The sequence below is a fragment of the Mustelus asterias genome, unplaced genomic scaffold, assembly GCF_964213995.1.
Source record: "Mustelus asterias unplaced genomic scaffold, sMusAst1.hap1.1 HAP1_SCAFFOLD_2478, whole genome shotgun sequence".
NCBI lineage: Eukaryota > Metazoa > Chordata > Chondrichthyes > Carcharhiniformes > Triakidae > Mustelus > Mustelus asterias.
The window spans coordinates 31,691-54,616 of NW_027592423.1; the positions used below are offsets into that span (position 1 = coordinate 31,691).

The window sequence follows — 22,926 nt, forward strand, 5'->3', positions numbered from 1 at the left end:
AGACGCTGCTGCAGGCGGTGATCGTGGAGAACATTGACTGGACATTCTGCATCAGAAATGGAGGAAAATAGTAAACCCACATCAAAGAAATCAGTATCTGGTAAAATACTTTTAATTTATATAATTACATTGATTTAAGAAGATTCATCTGCTGGACAGTAGAATGAAAAAGGGATGTTATGTACAGGCATTTGCTGGTTTAACAAGTTGAGCTTCTTGTTAAGATCTTACTGGTTCTTATTAATGTGATTAATTTGGTTACTTTGTTGAGGCCAATGTATTCTCACCGTTCATTATAAAATCTCTCCGATTCAATCCCAGTTCACACCCAATGGGCAGGAAATTACTTGTAGCACCTTTGTTTATCTGTTAATTCTTGTAACTACCAGTGTTAGCCAATAACAATATCATTACTGAACATTCATAAATTACTGGGATGTTATGTAACATTAAAGCAGCAAGTAAACAGGCGATATTTAAATGTGCAGAGCCCTGGGAGAGAATGTGGATTGGTCTAGCACTCTGCACAACCATAACTTTCCACATACGGTCAGTGCTATTCTGTCACAAAACACAGCAACCAATTTGCGCACAGCTGGATCCCACCAATCGTGAATGAAGCTGTTCTAATGGCATTGGAATGTTGGGCAGAGGCAATAAACCAATCACAGCTCTCTGAATAGCACCATGGGATCGTGCACAGCACCTGACCAGACGGACAATCAGTTTCATATCTCGGCCCAGACAGTGGACTGAGTTCAACAGACACAATGCGAAAGAATTTGACACTGGGCTGATGTTGGTGTGAAACTTTAATTTATTAAAAACCTTGAAATATTTGCCCTCTTAAATGTGGATTCCTCAATGTAATGATTTTTATGAAAGTGTTCTTCCAATGGTCGAGCAAGTTCAGGAGATGCCACGAGCAGGGAGGGGGTACATTTACAGTTTGTGCCCTCATTGTGGAGCCTCCCCAACTGGGTGCCCATTGGGAGAATCTGGGTGCAAATCCCCCCCAACCCCCCCCCCCCCCCCCTGCCACTGCAGTATCTCCCTCTGGTCGGAGGGTTGCATCAGTGGAGGTCCCAGGAATTCCAGGTGTGAGTGGCCCCATAGACCCGGCTCCCCTGGACAGATCAAACTCCGAAACCCCTCACACCTGCTGACATTTCCCAATGTCCAACTGCTTTTAAACTAGTCTGCTGGCAGTAAAAGGAAATAATTGCATTTCTATAGCACCTTTCACGTCCTCAGGAGATCCCAGAGCAATGTACAGCTAATGAAGCATTTCTAAAGTGTAGTCACTTGCGTAATTTAGGAAACACAGCAGTCAGCTTATGCACAGCAAGATCCCATAAACTGCTAATAATGAGGTTTTTTTCCGATCAATGTTGACACACACTGGAGTAATTACTGTGCTTGGGTCGTTCCTGTCTACCCAAGGGCAAACAGCATCTCACTTTAACATCTCGGCACCCCTGACAGTGTGGCACTCCCTCAGTGTCAGCCTGAATTAAGGGTTTCAACCTCGGAGTTGAACCCGAAAGCTTGTGACTGGGAAGAGAGTGCGTTACCCACTGAGTCACAACCGACAGTTTGACCGAGATTAACTGGTGAACATTAAGTTGTATAACATTAGTTATGGCAGCTTATTTAGCGCTAAGCTTTAAAGAGAATGAACTAAATGTAGTGAGTTAATGAAGTTAAGTGAGCTTGTAGCAGAGTGATGTATTTTTACGTGGACCTTCAGTCAGATATTATCTGTGATATGAGGTAACAAGTTGGAAGACAGCGCAATTGAATCAAAGAATTTGGATTTCCATTTTCTCTCTGTCCCATCACCTTGTTGCCTTCACGTTGTGGAATCCAGAGGGGGCAGTGATTGGTTGTTTACTGCAGGCAATGTTTGTTATAAATTCTTCATGCAGACCTGGCATCGCCCCACACGGGTCAGCAACTGTCCGGCCTTCAGTGTGTCGGGGACCGGCTGCTCCGTGAACTGCTGATTCGGGTCGATGGTGGATAGCCAGAAGCTGTGCTTGTTGGCAAAGTAATGACATGTGCCGCGGGCACCGTTACACTCCACAAAAGGTGTGGTGCGGAAATCCTCCAGACAGCTGCCGGGAGAGACCAGGGACTGACCACCGCCTTCACTGCCGGCAGCTGTATGCTGTAATGGAAAGTACAATGTGATTGTAGACAACACAGAGTTATAACTTCAAATCACTCTCGGACTTTAGCCAGCTTTACAATGAGGGAGGGCAGAAGGCTGTGGAGGCCAGGTCATTGAGTGTCTTTAAGACAGAGATAGATAGGTTCTTGATTAATAAGGGGATCAGGGGTTATGGGGAAAAGGCAGAAGAATGGGGATGAGAAAAATATCAGCTATGATTGAATGGTGGAGCAGACTCGATGGGCCGAGTGGCCTCATTCTGCTCCTATATCTTAGGGTCTTATGGCAGGGTGCTCCATAATTGAAAAGTAGAACCTGGGGGGAGGGCGTTCCTGCCTCCCGCTCGGAACAGGAAATAGGAATGTCAATTCCTCCAATTTCTGTTCCGTTTACTCGCTGTGGCTGAAGCTGCAGCGACCTGAGGGAGCAAACTGATGTCCGCCTCGGAGAGATTTATCAGAATGTTCCGGGGATGAGGGTCTTCAGTGAATGTGGAGAAGCCGGGATCGTTCTCCTTGGAGCCGAGAAGGTTAAGGGGAGATTTAATGGGGGCGTTCAAAATCAGGAAGGGCATTGATAAAGTAAATCAGGAGAAACTGTTTCCATTGGCAACAGGATTGGCACAGCTGGGGATACGGATTGAAGGGAAAAGAACCGGGGGGGTGGGTGGATGAGGAGAATTTTATTTCATGCAGCGAGTTGTTGTGATCTGGAAGGTGCTGCCTGAAAGGGCGGTGGAAGCAGATTCAATAATAACTTTTAAACAAGATTTAGCTATATATTTGAAAAGGAAAAAATACAGAACAAATGAGCGGGGCGGGGGGGGGGGAATGAAAAGGGGGAGCAGCATTAATTGGTTAACTCTTCCAGTACTGACATGATGGGCTGAATGGCCTCCTCCTGTGCGGTAGGATTTCTATGATTCTATAGTGCTCGTTCCAAACATCACAAATGGTCTTTACTGTTTGTAGACAGATTGTGTAAGATTTCTAACACATTGAAATGATGTGAAATTATTACCATGAGGAAGGAATACCCGATCCACAGACTGCGCCATCCTGTGGGACACATTGGGATTGTGATGTCCTGGCTGTGAACAGCGACTGCGAGCGAGGGTGCCTCACACACGGAGCATCGGCTGATGTACTGCTTGATATCGTCATCAGCAACAGGCATCATTGGAATTGGAGCGTTGGTGGACAACCAGTAGGACTTGTCATTTCTACTGGCAAAGTAGCAAACTTCATTGATGTTGCAGTAAACAAAGGGGATGGTGCTGAATCTCGGCATACACGAGCCGGCTAACCCTGAGAATGAGACATTCCCAATCAGTGCATGGGCAAACTCAGCAATCACAATCACCAACACTCAGCTTCCCGATAAAACAACCCAGTTTCCAAAGCAACAGGAACAAAATCACCTCCCAATCCCATCGGAATAACAGACACATGTCACTCGGCCGGGTGACACCTCACCGAATAAAGTGTCAGTTCTAGACCCACTCCAGAGAGTTGGCTACAGAACAAGGGTTGACACACCCAGCGCTGTCCCGAGGGAGCACTGAGGGAGTGCCACACTGTCAGAGGGTCAGTACTGAGGGAGTGCCACACTGTCAGAGGGTCAGTACTGAGGGAGTGCCACACTGTCAGAGGGTCAGTACTGAGGGAGTGCTGCACTGTCAGAGGGTCAGTACTGAGGGAGTGCCACACTGTCAGAGGGTCAGTACTGAGGGAGCGCCGCACTGTCAGAGGGTCAGTACTGAGGGAGTGCCGCACTGCCAGAGGGTCAGTACTGAGGGAGTGCCGCACTGTCAGAGGGTCAGTACTGTGATGTTAAATTCTGGTTCTGTAAGTTTATGTGAAACTTAAAGAATCCACTTGGTTGGTAAGACTTATGATTTAAAATCTCTACCTCCCTCCTCATTATGTAAATTATGTAAAAAGTGCAATAACAGAACGATTCACAGACTGGGATTGGTGATTTCCCGACACGATCTGATGTATAAATCTATAAAAGGGAGGGATTCATAAACTGGAGTGAAAATATCCTCTGTGATCTGACACCGTACCCAGATCCTGATTGTGAGCTTTCTCCTGTCCTTCCACGAATAACAGGCTGTATCCGTCCCAAAGCCTGTTCATTCCCAGCGGACAGGGTGGGATTTCCTGAGACTGGCTGTGTTTGACCAGGAGATAGCCCACACTGACACTCCTGCCTGGCATCCCTTCCATCCCTCGCAAACCTGTGAGCCCCGGGCTACCTGCAATCAAAGAGAATTCTTTCAGACTCGCAGCTCATTCGAGACACAATCAGTAAAAATAATTGATGGATTCAGTCGTTCCAGCTCCAAAACTCTCGGGTTGTTCACTGGAAAATCCTCTTCATTCTGATTCCCTCTTCACCATCCATCTTCGTATCTCTCATCACAAACACACAGACACGCATGTACACACACACTCAGCCACAGTTTCACATGGGCGCGCACACAGACACGCATGTACACACAGGGGTTGGGTGTGGGAGTAGGGGGGTGGGGAGGGAGGTGTTGGGTGATAACATGAAGTGGACAGAGTATGAAAGGGATCAGTGTGGAGTTCAGGCTTCCAATCCTTTCCCCGCAATGTGAATGTGCTACATTTGAAGCTTCCTACCTTGAAATCCCAATGGTCCCTGTTCACCCACTGGACCTGGTTCACCTCTGGGGCCGATTCTACCCAGAGAGCTGGAGAGACCGGGGATTCCTGCATTTCCCCGAGGACCCTTCAGTCCTGGCAGAGAAAAACAATACACAAAATGTTAGAGATACTCACAGAATCGATCAGACATAAAAATCAGTGTGTGTGCGTGAGCGAGGGTGTGTGTGAGCAAGAAGGTGTGTGTGTGAGTGAGAGGGTGTGTGTGAGTGAGAGGGTGTGTGTGTGTGTGAGTGAGAGGGTGTGTGTGTGTGTGAGTGAGAGAGTGTGTGTGTGTGTGTGTGTGTGTGAGTGAGAGGGTGTGTGTGAGTGAGCGAGAGGGTGTGTGTGAGTGAGCGAGAGGGTGTGTGTGAGTGAGCGAGAGGGTGGCGCTGTCATCGACGGGATCACTCCGGAATAAATATATTTGTGTTGTTCAAATTACTCTGCCCAGATGATACAGTGCAGAGAGTGAGTGTGAGAATACAGTGCAGAGAGTGAGTGTGAGAATACAGTGCAGGGAGTGAGTGTGAGAATACAGTGCAGAGAGTGAGTGTGAGAATACAGTGGAGGGAGTGAGTGTGAGAATACAGTGCAGAGAGTGAGTGTGAGAATACAGTGCAGAGAGTGAGTGTGAGAATACAGTGCAGGGAGTGAGTGTGAGAATACAGTGCAGGGAGTGAGTGTGGGAATACAGTGCAGGGAGTGAGTGTGAGAATACAGTGCAGGGAGTGAGTGTGGGAATACAGTGCAGGGAGTGAGTGAGTGTGAGAATACAGTGCAGGGAGTGAGTGAGCGCGAGAATACAGTGCAGAGAGTGAGTGAGTGTGAGAATACAGTGCAGAGAGTGAGTGAGTGTGAGAATACAGTGCAGGGAGTGAGTGAGTGTGAGAATACAGTGCAGAGAGTGAGTGAGTGAGTGAGTGTGAGAATACAGTGCAGGGAGTGAGTGAGTGAGTGTGAATACAGTGCAGAGAGTGAGTGTGAGAATACAGTGCAGAGAGTGAGTGAGTGTGAGAATACAGTGCAGGGAGTGAGTGTGAGAATACAGTGCAGAGAGTGAGTGAGTGTGAGAATACAGTGCAGAGAATGAGTGAGTGTGAGAATACAGTGCAGAGAGTGAGTGTGAGAATACAGTGCAGAGAGTGAGTGAGTGTGAGAATACAGTGCAGGGAGTGAGTGTGAGAATACAGTGCAGGGAGTGAGTGTGAGAATACAGTGCAGGGAGTGAGTGAGTGTGAGAATACAGTGCAGGGAGTGAGTGTGAGAATACAGTGCAGAGAGTGAGTGAGTGTGAGAATACAGTGCAGACAGTGAGTGTGAGAATACAGTGCAGAGAGTGAGTGAGTGTGAGAATACAGTGCAGAGAGTGAGTGAGTGTGAGAATACAGTGCAGAGAGTGAGTGTGAGAATACAGTGCAGGGAGTGAGTGTGAGAATACAGTGCAGTGAGTGAGTGAGTGTGAGAATACAGTGCAGAGAGTGAGTGAGTGTGAGAATACAGTGCAGAGAGTGAGTGTGAGAATACAGTGCAGAGAGTGAGTGTGAGAATACAGTGCAGGGTTGAGTGTGAGAATACAGTGCAGGGAGTGAGTGTGGGAATACAGTGCAGGGAGTGAGTGTGAGAATACAGTGCAGGGAGTGAGTGTGGGAATACAGTGCAGGGAGTGAGTGAGTGTGAGAATACAGTGCAGGGAGTGAGTGAGCGCGAGAATACAGTGCAGAGAGTGAGTGAGTGTGAGAATACAGTGCAGAGAGTGAGTGAGTGTGAGAATACAGTGCAGGGAGTGAGTGAGTGTGAGAATACAGTGCAGAGAGTGAGTGAGTGAGTGAGTGTGAGAATACAGTGCAGGGAGTGAGTGAGTGAGTGTGAATACAGTGCAGAGAGTGAGTGTGAGAATACAGTGCAGAGAGTGAGTGAGTGTGAGAATACAGTGCAGGGAGTGAGTGTGAGAATACAGTGCAGAGAGTGAGTGAGTGTGAGAATACAGTGCAGAGAATGAGTGAGTGTGAGAATACAGTGCAGAGAGTGAGTGTGAGAATACAGTGCAGAGAGTGAGTGAGTGTGAGAATACAGTGCAGGGAGTGAGTGAGTGTGAGAATACAGTGCAGGGAGTGAGTGTGAGAATACAGTGCAGGGAGTGAGTGTGAGAATACAGTGCAGGGAGTGAGTGAGTGTGAGAATACAGTGCAGGGAGTGAGTGTGAGAATACAGTGCAGAGAGTGAGTGAGTGTGAGAATACAGTGCAGACAGTGAGTGTGAGAATACAGTGCAGGGAGTGAGTGAGTGTGAGAATACAGTGCAGAGAGTGAGTGAGTGTGAGAATACAGTGCAGACAGTGAGTGTGAGAATACAGTGCAGAGAGTGAGTGAGTGTGAGAATACAGTGCAGAGAGTGAGTGAGTGTGAGAATACAGTGCAGAGAGTGAGTGTGAGAATACAGTGCAGGGAGTGAGTGTGAGAATACAGTGCCGTGAGTGAGTGAGTGTGAGAATACAGTGCAGAGAGTGAGTGAGTGTGAGAATACAGTGTAGAGAGTGAGTAAGTGTGAGAATACAGTGTAGGGAGTGAGTGTGAGAATACAGTGCAGAGAGTGAGTGTGAGAATACAGTGCAGGGAGTGAGTGAGTGTGAGAATACAGTGCAGGGTGAGTGTGGGAATACCGTGCAGGGAGTGAGTGTGAGAATACAGTGCAGGGAGTGAGTGAGTGTGAGAATACAGTGCAGTGAGTGAGTGTGAGAATACAGTGCAGAGAGTGAGTGAGTGTGAGAATACAGTGCAGGGAGTGAGTGAGTGTGAGAATACAGTGCAGGGAGTGAGTGTGGGGATACAGTGCAGGGAGTGAGTGTGAGAATACAGTGCAGGGAGTGAGTGAGTGTGAGAATACAGTGCAGAGAGTGAGTGTGAGAATACAGTGCAGAGAGTGAGTGAGTGTGAGAATACAGTGCAGGGAGTGAGTGAGTGTGAGAATACAGTGCAGGGAGTGAGTGTGGGAATACAGTGCAGGGAGTGAGTGTGAGAATACAGTGCAGGGAGTGAGTGAGTGTGAGAATACAGTGCAGGGAGTGAGTGTGGGAATACAGTGCAGGGAGTGAGTGTGAGAATACAGTGCAGGGAGTGAGTGAGTGTGAGAATACAGTGCAGAGAGTGAGTGTGAGAATACAGTGCAGAGAGTGAGTGTGAGAATACAGTGCAGAGAGTGAGTGAGTGTGAGAATACAGTGCAGGGAGTGAGTGTGAGAATACAGTGCAGAGAGTGAGTGAGTGTGAGAATACAGTGCAGAGAATGAGTGAGTGTGAGAATACAGTGCAGAGAGTGAGTGTGAGAATACAGTGCAGAGAGTGAGTGAGTGTGAGAATACAGTGCAGGGAGTGAGTGAGTGTGAGAATACAGTGCAGGGAGTGAGTGTGAGAATACAGTGCAGGGAGTGAGTGTGAGAATACAGTGCAGGGAGTGAGTGAGTGTGAGAATACAGTGCAGGGAGTGAGTGTGAGAATACAGTGCAGAGAGTGAGTGAGTGTGAGAATACAGTGCAGACAGTGAGTGTGAGAATACAGTGCAGGGAGTGAGTGAGTGTGAGAATACAGTGCAGAGAGTGAGTGAGTGTGAGAATACAGTGCAGACAGTGAGTGTGAGAATACAGTGCAGAGAGTGAGTGAGTGTGAGAATACAGTGCAGAGAGTGAGTGAGTGTGAGAATACAGTGCAGAGAGTGAGTGTGAGAATACAGTGCAGGGAGTGAGTGTGAGAATACAGTGCAGTGAGTGAGTGAGTGTGAGAATACAGTGCAGAGAGTGAGTGAGTGTGAGAATACAGTGTAGAGAGTGAGTAAGTGTGAGAATACAGTGTAGGGAGTGAGTGTGAGAATACAGTGCAGAGAGTGAGTGTGAGAATACAGTGCAGGGAGTGAGTGAGTGTGAGAATACAGTGCAGGGTGAGTGTGGGAATACCGTGCAGGGAGTGAGTGTGAGAATACAGTGCAGGGAGTGAGTGAGTGTGAGAATACAGTGCAGTGAGTGAGTGTGAGAATACAGTGCAGAGAGTGAGTGAGTGTGAGAATACAGTGCAGGGAGTGAGTGAGTGTGAGAATACAGTGCAGGGAGTGAGTGTGGGGATACAGTGCAGGGAGTGAGTGTGAGAATACAGTGCAGGGAGTGAGTGAGTGTGAGAATACAGTGCAGAGAGTGAGTGTGAGAATACAGTGCAGAGAGTGAGTGAGTGTGAGAATACAGTGCAGGGAGTGAGTGAGTGTGAGAATACAGTGCAGGGAGTGAGTGTGGGAATACAGTGCAGGGAGTGAGTGTGAGAATACAGTGCAGGGAGTGAGTGAGTGTGAGAATACAGTGCAGGGAGTGAGTGTGGGAATACAGTGCAGGGAGTGAGTGTGAGAATACAGTGCAGGGAGTGAGTGAGTGTGAGAATACAGTGCAGAGAGTGAGTGTGAGAATACAGTGCAGAGAGTGAGTGAGTGTGAGAATACAGTGCAGGGAGTGAGTGTGGGAATACAGTGCAGGGAGTGAATGTGAGAATACAGTGCAGGGAGAGAGTGTGGGAATACAGTGCAGGGAGTGAGTGTGAGAATACAGTGCAGGGAGTGAGTGAGTGTGAGAATACAGTGCAGGGAGTGAGTGAGTGTGAGAATACAGTGCAGGGAGTGAGTGAGTGTGAGAATACAGTGCAGAGAGTGAGTGAGTGTGAGAATACAGTGCAGGGAGTGAGTGAGTGTGAGAATACAGTGCAGGGAGTGAGTGAGTGTGAGAATACAGTGCAGGGAGTGAGTGAGTGTGAGAATACAGTGCAGAGAGTGAGTGTGAGAATATAGTGCAGAGAGTGAGTGAGTGTGAGAATACAGTGCAGGGAGTGAGTGTGGGAATACAGTGCAGGGAGTGAATGTGAGAATACAGTGCAGGGAGTGAGTGTGGGAATACAGTGCAGGGAGTGAGTGTGAGAATACAGTGCAGGGAGTGAGTGAGTGTGAGAATACAGTGCAGGGAGTGAGTGAGTGTGAGAATACAGTGCAGGGAGTGAGTGAGTGTGAGAATACAGTGCAGAGAGTGAGTGAGTGTGAGAATACAGTGCAGGGAGTGAGTGAGTGTGAGAATACAGTGCAGAGAGTGAGTGAGTGTGAGAATACAGTGCAGGGAGTGAGTGAGTGTGAGAATACAGTGCAGAGAGTGAGTGAGTGTGAGAATACAGTGCAGGGAGTGAGTGAGTGTGAGAATACAGTGCAGAGAGTGAGTGTGAGAATACAGTGCAGAGAGTGAGTGAGTGTGAGAATACAGTGCAGGGAGTGAGTGAGTGTGAGAATACAGTGCAGGGAGTGAGTGTGGGAATACAGTGCAGGGAGTGAATGTGAGAATACAGTGCAGGGAGTGAGTGTGGGAATACAGTGCAGGGAGTGAGTGAGTGTGAGAATACAGTGCAGGGAGTGAGTGTGAGAATACTGTCCAGGGAGTGAGTGTGAGAATACTGTCCAGGGAGTGAGTGAGTGTGAGAATACAGTGCAGAGAGTGAGTGAGTGTGAGAATACAGTGCAGGGAGTGAGTGAGTGTGAGAATACAGTGCAGGGAGTGAGTGAGTGTGAGAATACAGTGCAGGGAGTGAGTGAGTGTGAGAATACAGTGCAGGGAGTGAGTGAGTGTGAGAATACAGTGCAGGGAGTGAGTGAGTGAGTCAGTCAGTGAGCGGGAGATGTTGTGCACCTTCTCACAACTCTGCAGAGAAATAAAACGGAAAGGTTGATTATGCTCTCACCTACATCCCCAGGAATTCCCTTTGGACCCGGATCTCCTGGGAATCCACGCCGTCCAGGATTTCCGGGGGTGCCGTGAGCCCCCCGCGGAGCGATGAATCGCTGTGGAGGGGGGGCAGGACCTTGTGGACCCGGTAACCCCAATAAACCTGGAGTTCATTCAGAAAAAGGACAGAATTAGTCAGCAAACACATACAATTTCTGCTGCACCCTGAGCTTCCTGCTCACTGTGGTGTGGCAGCCTCTACAAATCTGATCACCTCAGTGTGGTTAGCAAAGGGAAAGTGTAGCAGCTCCTGACACAGACCCCCAGCATTCACTCTGAGAGGAGGAACAATGACTCATTCTTTTCTGCCCTTTCGCGATACTATTACCCACTTCAGCTTCACCCTTCATCCTCACGGCTTTCAGTGCAGCCAATAGTCTTTCTTGTGGAACTTTATCAAATGCCTTCTGGAAGTCTTGATTCCGCTGTACTGTACAACTTCCACAGTCCCTGCAGAGGTGAACAGAAATCTCGGAAATCTGCCTGATGGATTTGCCTCACCTGAGACGTGCTGGGGAAAGGAAAGCAGGAACAGGTGGAGGCCATTCAGCCCCTCAAACCTGTTCTATAAAGAGGTGAAGCATTGGCTGGTTTACTCGCCAATGGGCCAAATGTATGCAGTTTCAGAGGTTCGGGGTGTAACCACTCAGTTTTGCACCCCAGGGAGTTATCCCATTGAGAAGGGAAATCAGAATTTCCTCAAGGATCTCTCAACCATTCCCATCAGTCGGTCCTGGAATTCCCAGTGTGCCTGGGATAAGGATTATAATCAGCCAGAAATACAGAGTCAGATAATTATCAGCCTGATTCTGTGACAGAAGGACATTGCCCCAGAGGTGTGTACTGAGAGAGGGAACAGGTGAGTGACTGCTCACACCTTCCTACCCAGGGCGGGAGGGATACGCAGTGAAACCTCACTGGCTATTGGTGCACGTTGAAGGAACTGGGAGCTGATGTGATTGGATCAATGAAAATGGGTTAAGTATTGAAATGAGAATTGTAATTCCTGCCACACCATAGGCTGTTAGTCCAGGGTTGGGACATCTCTCTCGCTTCCCTTTGTGAATATAGTTGGTGTGGTACAAACATGAATCTACAGCATTGTTGGAAATAGCGGGAGAGAGGGAGAGCGAGGAGTGGGAGAAGCAGGAGAGAGGGAGAGCGAGGAGCGGGAGAAGCAGGAGAGAGGGAGAGCGAGGAGCGGGAGAAGCAGGAGAGAGGGAGAGCGAGGAGTGGGAGAAGCAGGAGAGAGGGAGAGTGAGGAGCGGGAGAGGGAGGAGTGGGAAAGTGGGGGGGGGGGAGCGGGAGTGAGGATGTTACCCAGCGTATATCAAAGCGAGAACACATGCTTCACTTACCAGCCAGACCCACTGAACCTTCCAATCCAGGAGCTCCCTGCTCTCCTTGTGATCCCTTTCTCCCAGGGTATCCCATCATGCCCTGCTCACCTCTTTCACCTTTCAATATGAAATAGAATCAGTGACAGTCTCTTTGCCGAGAATATTGAACCTAAACATGGGGCTAGATATTTGCAAAGTTGACCACCAAGGTCAATGCCCCAGCGGCACGGTAGCACACGGGGCGGCACGGTAGCACAGTGGTTAGGGCGGCACGGTAGCACAGTGGTTAGGGCGGCACGGTAGCACATGGGGCGGCACGGTAGCACAGTGGTTAGGGCGGCACGGTAGCACATGGGGCGGCACGGTAGCACAGTGGTTAGGGCGGCACGGTGGCACAGTGGTTAGGGCGGCACGGTGGCACAGGGGTTAGGGCGGCACGGTAACACAGTGGTTAGGGCGGCACGGTGGCACAGTGGTTAGGGCGGCACGGTAGCACAGTGGTTAGGGCGGCACGGTGGCACAGTGGTTAGGGCGGCACGGTAGCACAGTGGTTAGGGCGGCACGGTGGCACAGTGGTTAGGGCGGCACGGTAACACAGTGGTTAGGGCGGCACGGTAGCACAGTGGTTAGGGCGGCACGGTAGCACAGTGGTTAGGGCGGCACGGTAGCACAGTGGTTAGGGCGGCACGGTGGCACAGTGGTTAGGGCGGCACGGTAGCACGGTGGTTAGGGCGGCACGGTGGCACAGTGGTTAGGGCGGCACGGTGGCACAGTGGTTAGGGCGGCACGGTGGCACAGTGGTTAGGGCGGCACGGTAACACAGTGGTTAGGGCGGCACGGTAGCACAGTGGTTAGGGCGGCACGGTGGCACAGTGGTTAGGGCGGCACGGTGGCACAGTGGTTAGGGCGGCACGGTAACACAGTGGTTAGGGCGGCACGGTAGCACAGTGGTTAGGGCGGCACGGTAACACAGTGGTTAGGGCGGCACGGTAGCACAGTGGTTAGGGCGGCACGGTAGCACAGTGGTTAGGGCGGCACGGTAACACAGTGGTTAGGGCGGCACGGTGGCACAGTGGTTAGGGCGGCACGGTAGCACAGTGGTTAGGGCGGCACGGTAGCACAGTGGTTAGGGCGGCACGGTAGCACAGTGGTTAGGGCGGCACGGTAGCACAGTGGTTAGGGCGGCACGGTAGCACAGTGGTTAGCACTGCTGCTTCACAGCTCCAGGGACCCGGGGCGGCACGGTGACACAGTGGTTAGCACTGCTGCTTCACAGCTCCAGGGTCCCGGGTTCGATTCCCGGCTCGGGTCACTGTCTGTGTGGAGTTTGCACATTCTCCTCGTGTCTGCGTGGGTTTCCTCCGGGTGCTCCGGTTTCCTCCCACAGTCCAAAGATGTGCAGGTTAGGTTGATTGGCCAGGTTAAAATTGCCCCTGGGATGCGTAGGTTAGAGGGATTAGCGGGTAAATATGTGGGGGTAGGGCCTGGGTGGGATTGTGGTCGGTGCAGACTCGATGGGCTAAATGGCCTCCTTCTGCACTGTAGGGTTTCTATGATTTCTATGATTTCTATAGCAGCCAATTAAACAGCAGCATTCAGTTACCAGAGGCGGGCCTTTCATCCTCAATTTAATTGGCTGGCAGCTCTGTAGTCTCAGCAGCGCCACCGGCAGCACTGGCCACTGCTGGGACTACATCCAATCCCACCAAGAGTGCTGGGATTAGTCGGACTGGGTAAACCCAGGGGAAGGGTGAGGGTCATGATGGAAAGTCCTGGTGGGAGGAAGAGGGGGGTTGGGGCGTTCATTAAATTCAGTCCAAGGTATCACAATGCCAATTTATTGAAAAACGAGAGGTGCAGTGTGGAATCCCGCCTCCCAGCCAGAGGAATCCTCCAATCTGCACTGGGATTAGAGAATTTACAATAGACACTCCGGTCTCTGTTTCCTCTCAAAACAAATTCCTTTCTGCAAGAACACGGGGCAAAAGTGATTATATTTTTAACCCATTAGATACCACACGCTCAGTGTTCAGGTTCACTGAGCATGTCCGGAGTGGTCAGCTGACCAATGGGATATGACCCGCTCAATCTGAACATTCCATTTCCCCACATTTCAATAAAGGCTTTAATTAATAACCAGTTCCGAACAATTCCCCCACAAAACAGCATCAATTTCCTTTGGTAACTTGCTAAGATTTGCAAGTGATCTCAGACTTGCCTTTTTTTCCAGGAATGCCATCGATTCCAGGAAGACCTGGAACTCCCTTATCGCCCAGAATCCCCAAAGGTCCTGGGAATCCCGCCGGGCCAGGATCTCCTGTCTCACCTTTGCTCCCAGGTTGTCCCCATCTGCCGGCTGGACCTGGCTGGCCAGGGTAACCTGAAAGATAGTCCAGAATGTTAAACATTGGCACTGACTCAATGGCCCATTATTCACACCCCAACCTCGTATCTCAGCATCAGCAGCTGCTGAGTTTGAGCTAACCAGAGAAATATTGACATCCTGATGTCAGTAAACACTGACTGACCACCAATCACAATCCACGGGCTGTGTCCAAGAGGACAAAGCGCTGAGCAATTGTGGTCACCCAGAGAGAGTCTCAACCAATCGTGGTCGCGCAGAAATCATTCTGACCAATCACGGTCACTCGAAGTGAATTCTGACCAATCGTGATCACTCAAAGTGAGTCCTGACCAATCGCGATCTCTGAAGTATCGTTTACCTTGGAGGCCGTCGTATCCTTGGGGTCCTGGATCACCCACTTTCCCGGGTTTGTTTGACGGTATCAGGGGTCCCGGCTGCCCGGGAGGTCCAATCGCTCCCACAGGACCTGGTCCACCTGAAATAAATCAGAAATCGATAATATTTCCAAAGGTTTCAGTCAGCGTTTGTTTCTGAATTTATCAAACGATGGTTTTACACAGCAGCAATGGCCAGTGGTGGGGGAGGAGCTATCACTGGACAATCCAGCGGTGAGACATTGCAAATCAAACTGTTTTCACCAACACTCACTGTTGATCCAGCAGAAGGAACTCTTCAGGTGTCGCAATAAAATAAAACAAGACTTACTCCAACTTATAAATCAAAGAAAAAGGTTTAAAAAAGAAACTTCATCACTCCAACACTTGAGGCCTCACCCTGGACCATTCCAAACTCCCACAAACCCCAGCAGCTTCTTATTTAGACTGAGTCAGCTGACCAGCACATCATTTTGTCATTGGTTACATAGTTTACTGGGTCAGCTGACCCTTACAGCATGTTACCAGATCCAATGTTATCATCGGTTACATTCGAACCACTCACCTGGGTCGCCCAGTGGACCGGCTTCTCCCAGCCGCCCCGGTTCCCCGGGACTTGTGTTGCTTACTCCTCTTTCTCCTTTCTCACCTGGGTCACCAGGCTGGCCCTGAGCTCCGCCCCCACTGATACCTGAGCACAAAAACAACATTGAACATTACAATTGTTGTTCCATGTTCGTGGTCAGCTGGGTTTAGTAACCATTCTCCATTCACAGCTTTAAGATTGAGCCGAGAATTCGGGTTAATGGTTGAGTGCTGTATCGAGGGAGTGCAGCACTGTTGGTGAAGAGGTCAAATCCAGTCTCTGTTTAGATCCCAAAGCACAAAACAATGATTGAATCATAAAGTCCATGTACACCACATCGACAGTGCTACCCTCATCAACCCTCTCTGTTCCTTCCTCAAAAAACTCAGCTGCATTAAAACCACAATTTGCTTTTTTTTAACAAATCCATGTTGGTTTTCCTAAATTAGTCTGACGTCTCGGTGAGTGTTAATTTTCTCCTGTACTATTGTCTCTGAAGGTTATCGTGATGTTAAACTCACAAACAGCAATTTTATTCCACAGGAGGATTCTCTCAGGGGAGCTCAGAGGAGCAGAATTCCCGGCATTTCCGACACTCTGGAATCCCCATCTCCACCCCAGCACCCCCAGAACCAAACCTGCCGGGTAAATGGATTCCAGCCCCCATTCCCTACCCCCCAACTGTTCACCCCCAATAAACCCGCCCCCCAACTGCTCCACCCACCATTCCCTTCCAACTCCACAAAACCCTCCTCCCTTCCCCCTTCCCACCACTCCCCTAACCCCCTCTCCCTCCCCTGCCACCCCCTAACCCCTCCCTCTCCTCATGCCACCCCCAACCCCTCCCTCTCCCCCGCCACTCCCTCAACCCTCCCCACCCCAACCCCTCCCATGGCAGTGTTTGCAATGCTGGCATCAAATCCCATTGGATCTCAATCTGAGCTCCCACAGGTGGGCGCTGGAGGCTGAGTGGGGGGGGGGGAGGGGGGGTGGGTTGTGGGTTGTGGGTGGGTGGGTTGTGGTAGGCGCTGGAGGCTGGTGTGGGTGGGAGGGGTTGTGAGTGGGGGGGGGGGGAGGTGGGTGGTGGGGTGGTAAAGCTCCACTCTGGAAGGGTAGATAATATAAACCATTTAAAAACCACCATCAACAGCAACTTATCCTGGCAGCTTCAGTGCGGTAAAATATCCCAGCATGCCTCCCACTCACAATACCATGTGACCCTGAGCCACACGAGGAGATATTGGGGCCAAAATCCTGGTCCAACAGCTGGGTTTGAAGGAGCTTCTTAATGGAGGAAAGTGAGGGAGAGAGACATTTAGGGAGGAAATTCCAGAGCTTAGGATCCAGGAAGCTGAGGGCACGGCCACTAATGGTGGAGTGGTTAAAACTGGGAATGCAGAGAGAGCAGAGTTAGGGGAGAATAGAGGGATGTAGGTCTGGAGGATATTACAGAGATCGAGGGGAATGAGGCCGGGGAGGGATGAGAGTGTTAATGGGGGTGTTGTTTAAGCAGGGAATCAATCTCCGCTGGGTAAATGGGATGTTGTGTGAGTTTGGGCCCAGACAACAAAGTCTGAGATGATCTGGAGTTTGTGGGAGGCCAATCGAATTGTGGGGACTGGAGGTAACAAAGGGAAGCATGATAGACAAATGACCCGGTGTAATTTGGTTCAATAAACTCTCTCTCCTTGTCTGCACCAATGGAGAAACTATAGAAAATGTGAGACTGTACCTGGGCTTCCTGGGAAACCTGTATTTCCTTTTAACCCGTCTAAACCGGGCAAGCCATCAGAACCTCGAACACCTGGAAAAGAATTCAAAATCATCAGCATTCAAATACAGGAGGCCAAAGCCAGGATTTTCCAGTCCCGCCGTGGGAGATTCATTGGCTTTTGATGGAATCCCAGCAGTGGGCAAGTCTGGAAAATCCCACCCCTAACGTTTCACTAATTTTCACTGGGATTTTCCAGGGTTTTAAGATGCCCCACCAAGAGTAAATCACTGAATTTATCAAGAAGGATTCTCCCTTGAGGGACAGTCTGATCAAACACCTATCAGCAGGTGAGAACAATTAGACAAAAAGTGGATCCAGTGGATCTCAGGACAATAGACTGAAATCTCCCTGAAGGTAATCTCCGAGTCACTCACCATGTTTCGAAGAAACTCTTGCTCTCTGCTTCACAAAGCTCCCTCCATGGGAGTTTCCTCACCTTGTGCCGGTGTTGTAGACTCATTGACAGCGATCAATCATTCTGATTGGTCAATACCTCCATTATTGTTGTATTATGTGACTGCCAGGATGATGGGGGTAAAATCGATCGATTCCTGGTCACACAATGAAATTATTCAAACACAGGGCACTGGGGAGTACTCCACGGAACACAGGACATTCCGGAAGCAATCTGCTCTGAATCAGGAACACACAGAGACTTCACTTCCTTTCTTTAACATTGGGTTGGGACCATTCTCAGATAGTGATTCACAATTGGTTAACTGTGGGCTGGCTGCACAGTGGTGAAGGAGCTGCTCTAGTGTCTGGTCTGGGGTCTGGTGTGTGGTCTGGGGTCTGGTGTCTGGTCTGGTATCTGGTGTCTAGTCTGCAGGAGGATTTGGGGATTTATTCTCAGATGCCCCAACTCGAGGAGCCCAGTACAACATCAAGTTCCCAGTGTACTGCAACAACAACTTGCATTTATATAGCGACCATCTCAAATCTTAAAGGGGAAGTGAGGTGGCGAGATTAGGGAAGGAATTCCAGAACTTCGCAGCTGGACAGCTGAAGGCACGATTACCAATTGTGGTGATTAAAATGGGGATTGCTGAAAAGGCCAGAATAGAGGAACGCAGAAATGTCAGAGGGTTTTTGGGTCAGTGGTGGTTACCGAGATAGAGAGGGGTGAGGCCATGGAGGGATTTGAACTTTGAACTCTGAATGGTACATGGCCTCATTGATGTTGGTCATGGGCCATTGACCAGGGACCTCTGACCTGAATTCTGGGGGATGGGGAAATAGCTACAATCACCAGGTGGGTGGCATGGTAACAGATTGTTCACGGCCCATTTCCCACTGATTTGAGCAGGCTTCCCAAGTTACAGTCCAGATAACCAGGGAATTGGGACATAAAGGATGTCTGAAGAAGACAGAAGTTAAGAGAACAGAGACGAAGGTATCATGCAGAAGAATTCAAGGAAGAGTAAAGAAAGAGTTAAAGACACAATTGCAATAACCAGAGTTAAAGTGGGTGAGCAGACTTCAGAGGTAAAACAAAAGTTTGATGCCATTGTAATAGAACATAGAACATAGAGCAGTACAGCACAGAACAGACCCTTCGGCCCACGATGTTGTGCCAAGCTTTACCTGAAACCAAGATCAAGCTATCCCACTCCCTATCATCCTGGTGTGCTCCATGTGCCTATCCAATAACCGCTTAAATGTTCCTAAAGTGTCTGACTCCACTATCACTGCAGGCAGTCCATTCGATACCCAACCACACTCTGAGTAAAGAACCTACCTCGGACATCCTTCCTATATCTCCCACCATGAAGCCTATAGTTATGCCCCCTTGTAATAGCTCCATCCACCCGAGGAAATAGTCTTTGAACGTTCACTCTATCTATCCTCTTCATCATTTTATAAACCTCTATTAAGTCTCCCCTCAACCTCCTCTGCTTCAGAGAGAACAGCCCTAGCTCCCTTAACCTTTCCTCATAAGACCTACCCTCCAAACCAGGCAGCATCCTGGTAAATCTCCTTTCCACTCTTTCCAGCACTTCCACATCCTTCTTATTGTGAGGTGACCAGAACTGCACGCAATATTCCAAATGTGGTCTCACCAAGGTCCTGTACAGTTGCAGCATAACCCCACGGCTCTTAAACTCCAACCCCCTGTTAATAAAAGCTAACACACTATAGGCCTTCTTCACAGCTCTATCCACTTGAGTGGCAACCTTCAGAGATCTGTGGATATGGACCCCAAGATCTCTCTGTTCCTCCACAGTCTTCAGAACCCTACCTTTGATCCTGTAATCCACATTTAAATTAGTCCTACCAAAATGAATCACCTCACATTTATCAGGGTTAAACTCCCTCTGCCATTTTTCAGCCCAGCTTTGCATCCTACCTATGTCTCTTTGCAGTCTACAACAGCCCTCTACCTCATCCACTACTCCACCAATCTTGGTGTCATCAGCAAATTTACTGATCCACCCTTCAGCCCCCTCCTCTAAGTCATTGATAAAAATCACAAATAGCAGAGGACTAAGCACTGATCCCTGCGGCATTCCGCTAGCAACCTGCCTCCAGTCTGAAAATTTTCCATCCACCACCACCCTGTCTTCGATCAGATAGCCAGTTACCTATCCAATCGGCCAACTTTCCCTCTATCCCACACCTCCTTACTTTCATCATAAGCCGACCATGGGGGACCTTATCAAACACCTTACTAAAATCCATGTATATGACATCAACTGCCCTACCTTCATCAACACACTTAGTTACCTCCTCAAAAAATTCTATCAAATTTGTGAGGTACGACTTGCCCTTCACGAATCTGTGCTGACTATCCCGGATTAATCTGCATCTTTCTAAATGGTTGTAAATCCCATCCCCACGGACCTTTTCCATCAACTTACCAACCACCGAAGTAAGACTAACCGGCCTATAATTACCAGGGTCATTTCTATTCCCTTTCTTAAACAGAGGAACAACATTCGCCACTCTCCAGTCCTCTGGCACCATCCCCGTGGACAGTGAGGACCCAAAGATCAAAGCCAAAGGCTCTGCAATCTCATCCCTTGCCTCCCAAAGAATCCTAGGATATATTTCATCAGGCCCAGGGGACTTATCGACCTTCAGTTTATTCAAAACTGCTAGTACATCCTCCCTCCGAACATCTACTTCCTCTAGCCTATTAGCCTGTAACTCCTTCTCTTCCTCAAAAACATGGCCCCTCTCCTTGGTGAACACTGAAGAAAAGTATTCATCACCTCTCCTATCTCTACTGACTCCATGCACAAGTTCCCACTACTGTCCTTGACTGGCCCTAACCTCACCCTGGTCATTCTTTTATTCCTCACATAAGAGTAAAAAGCCTTGGGGTTTTCCTTGATCCAACCCGCCAAGGACTTCTCATGCCCCCTCCTAGCTCTCCTAAGCCCCTTTTTCAGCTCATTCCTTGCTAACTTGTAACCCTCAATCGAGCCATCTGAACCTTGTTTCCTCATCCCTACATAAGCTTCCCTCTTCCTTTTTACAAGACATTCCACCTCTTCTGTGAACCATGGTTCCCTCACTCGGCCATTTCCTCCCTGCCTGACAGGGACATACCTATCAAGGACACACAGTATTTGTTCCTTGAAAAAGTTCCACTTTTCATTAGTGCCTTTCCCTGACAGTTTCTGTTCCCATTTTATGCCCCCTAATTCTTGCCTAATCGCATCATAGTTACCGCTCCTCCAATTATAAACCTTGCCCTGCCGTACGACCCTATCCCTCTCCATTGCAATAACAAAAGACACCGAATTGTGGTCACTGTCTCCAAAGTGCTCTCCCACAACCAAATCTAACACTTGGCCTGGTTCATTTCCCAGTACCAAATCCAATGTGGCCCCACCTTTTGTCGGCCTATCCACATATTGTGTCAGGAAACCCTCCTGCACACACTGCACAAAAACTGCCCCATCCGAACTATTCGACCTACAAAGATTCCAATCAATATTTGGAAAGTTAAAGTCCCCCATGACAACTACCCTGTGACCCCCACACCTATCCATAATCTGCTTAGCAATTTCTTCTTCCACATCTCTATTACTATTTGGGGGCCTATAGTAAACTCCTAACAACGTGACCGCTTCTTTCCTATTTCTAACCTCAGCCCATATTACCTCAGTATGCAGATCCCCCTCCAAGTGCCTTTCCGCAGCCGTTAAACTATCCTTGATTAACAACGCTACTCCTCCACCTCTTTTACCAGCTTCCCTACACTTACTGAAACATCTATACCCCGGAACGTCCAACAATCATTCCTGTCCTTGTTCTACCCATGTCTCCGTAATGGCCGCAACATCGTAGTCCCAAGTACCAATCCACGCCCCAAGTTCATCTACCTTGTTCCGGATGCTCCTTGCATTGAAGTAGACACACTTCAACCCACCTTCCTGTCGACTGGTACCCACCCTTGACCTTGATACCTTCCCCAATACCTCACTACCCTCAACACTGACTTCCGGACTACAACTCCTTTTCCCACCCCCCCGACAAATTAGTTTAAATCCCCCTGAAGAGCCGTAGCAAATTTCCCTCCCAGGATATTGGTGTCCCTCTGGTTCAGGTGCAACCCGTCCTGTTTGTACAGGTCCCACCTTCCCCAGAATGTGTTCCAATTGAGTCCATAAATAAATAGTTAAAGCAACTGAGAACAGCCAAGACAAAGAAATCTTAAAGGGGAAGTTGTAAAATCTGGATAATGAATCTGCTAGTTCATTATCAGATTGTTAAAAGTGGAGGACAAGCTTTGTTAAAAGAATCCTTTGGAAAACTTGGAGTCGGAGCCTATGCTGACAGATACTGGATGCTAGGCAGGACACAACGTCAGTCCATCACAGGGCATACACTGACAGGTAAACTGAGGGACAATTTAGCATGGCCAATCCACCTAACCTGCACATCTTTTGGATTGCGGGAGGAAACCGGAGCACCCGGAGGAAACTCACGCAGACACAGGGAGAATGTGCAAACTCCACACAGACAGTCACCCAAGGCTGGAATTGAACCTGGGTCCCTGGCGCTGTGAGGCAGCAGAGCTAACCCAACTGTGCCACCATGCTGTAAACTGCTAATAGAAAGTATTATTGTAAAAGAAAACTTTAAAGCGTGATTAACGTGGAAATTCTCATCTGAGAATCACCTGGTGGATTCTGAAGAGAAATCCACTGACACTGATTTGGGTTCAGAGTGGAGTGTGTGTTTGACCACAGCCAAAGTGTTTGAAGGGACTTTGTGTTACTGAGAGTGTTGTAGCCATGGAGTGAGTCACTGCAGCAAGTTACTCTGCACCTATGATTCTGACTAATATTAGGATGAATTTTCAGACTGTGTTGTCCCGTTATGGTCATCAGTCCAATAGGAGCAGAGAACAAGAGACCAAGGCCACGTTGTACTGTTTAATTCACCAAACAAATCTGGATGCCGTGTTATTTACTCTCAGCCTTTCTTTTGAACCTTCTGCATGGGACTCAGCCGGTGCCTGTGGTCACCGCTGCAGCCTCTTACCTTTAGTTCCTTGGTATCCTGGAAATCCCATGTATCCCTTTGGACCAGCAGAACCAAGCGGACCTCGTGGTCCTCGGTCTCCCAGACTTCCGGGATATCCGGTGGAGCCTGTGTAACAGGAAGTTAAAGGTCAGGCCCAGTGTTAGGAGGCAGTGGGGAGGGAGGGAGCTAGTCTCGGACAGAAGCACAAATCTGGGGAATAACGAATTGCCTCTGATGTTGTGGACACAACATGGAATGTTAGTTTCTGATATTCCCAGTGTTACTCCCAAATGATTCATTGGTTTGGAATCAACGTGGGAACCGGCCTGAAACCATTGACAGTGTGATTCTCTCTTTCCCTTTCGCCC

The 22,926-nt window shown here is 49.0% G+C and overlaps 1 protein-coding gene across 1 annotated transcript; it reads right to left on the reverse strand.

The window, feature by feature from the left end:
• Nucleotides 1-96: 96 nt before the first annotated feature.
• On the reverse strand, nt 97-22,684 carry LOC144489727 (uncharacterized; the record flags this gene model as incomplete). The annotated part of the gene is made up of 11 exons (XM_078207584.1): nt 97-2,170; nt 3,194-3,480; nt 4,242-4,433; nt 4,825-4,941; nt 10,598-10,744; nt 12,000-12,098; nt 14,200-14,361; nt 14,705-14,821; nt 15,286-15,411; nt 17,039-17,110; nt 22,577-22,684. Coding segments are annotated over 11 exons (1,688 nt in total), but the record flags the coding sequence as incomplete, so codon positions are not given.
• Nucleotides 22,685-22,926: the final 242 nt, after the last annotated feature.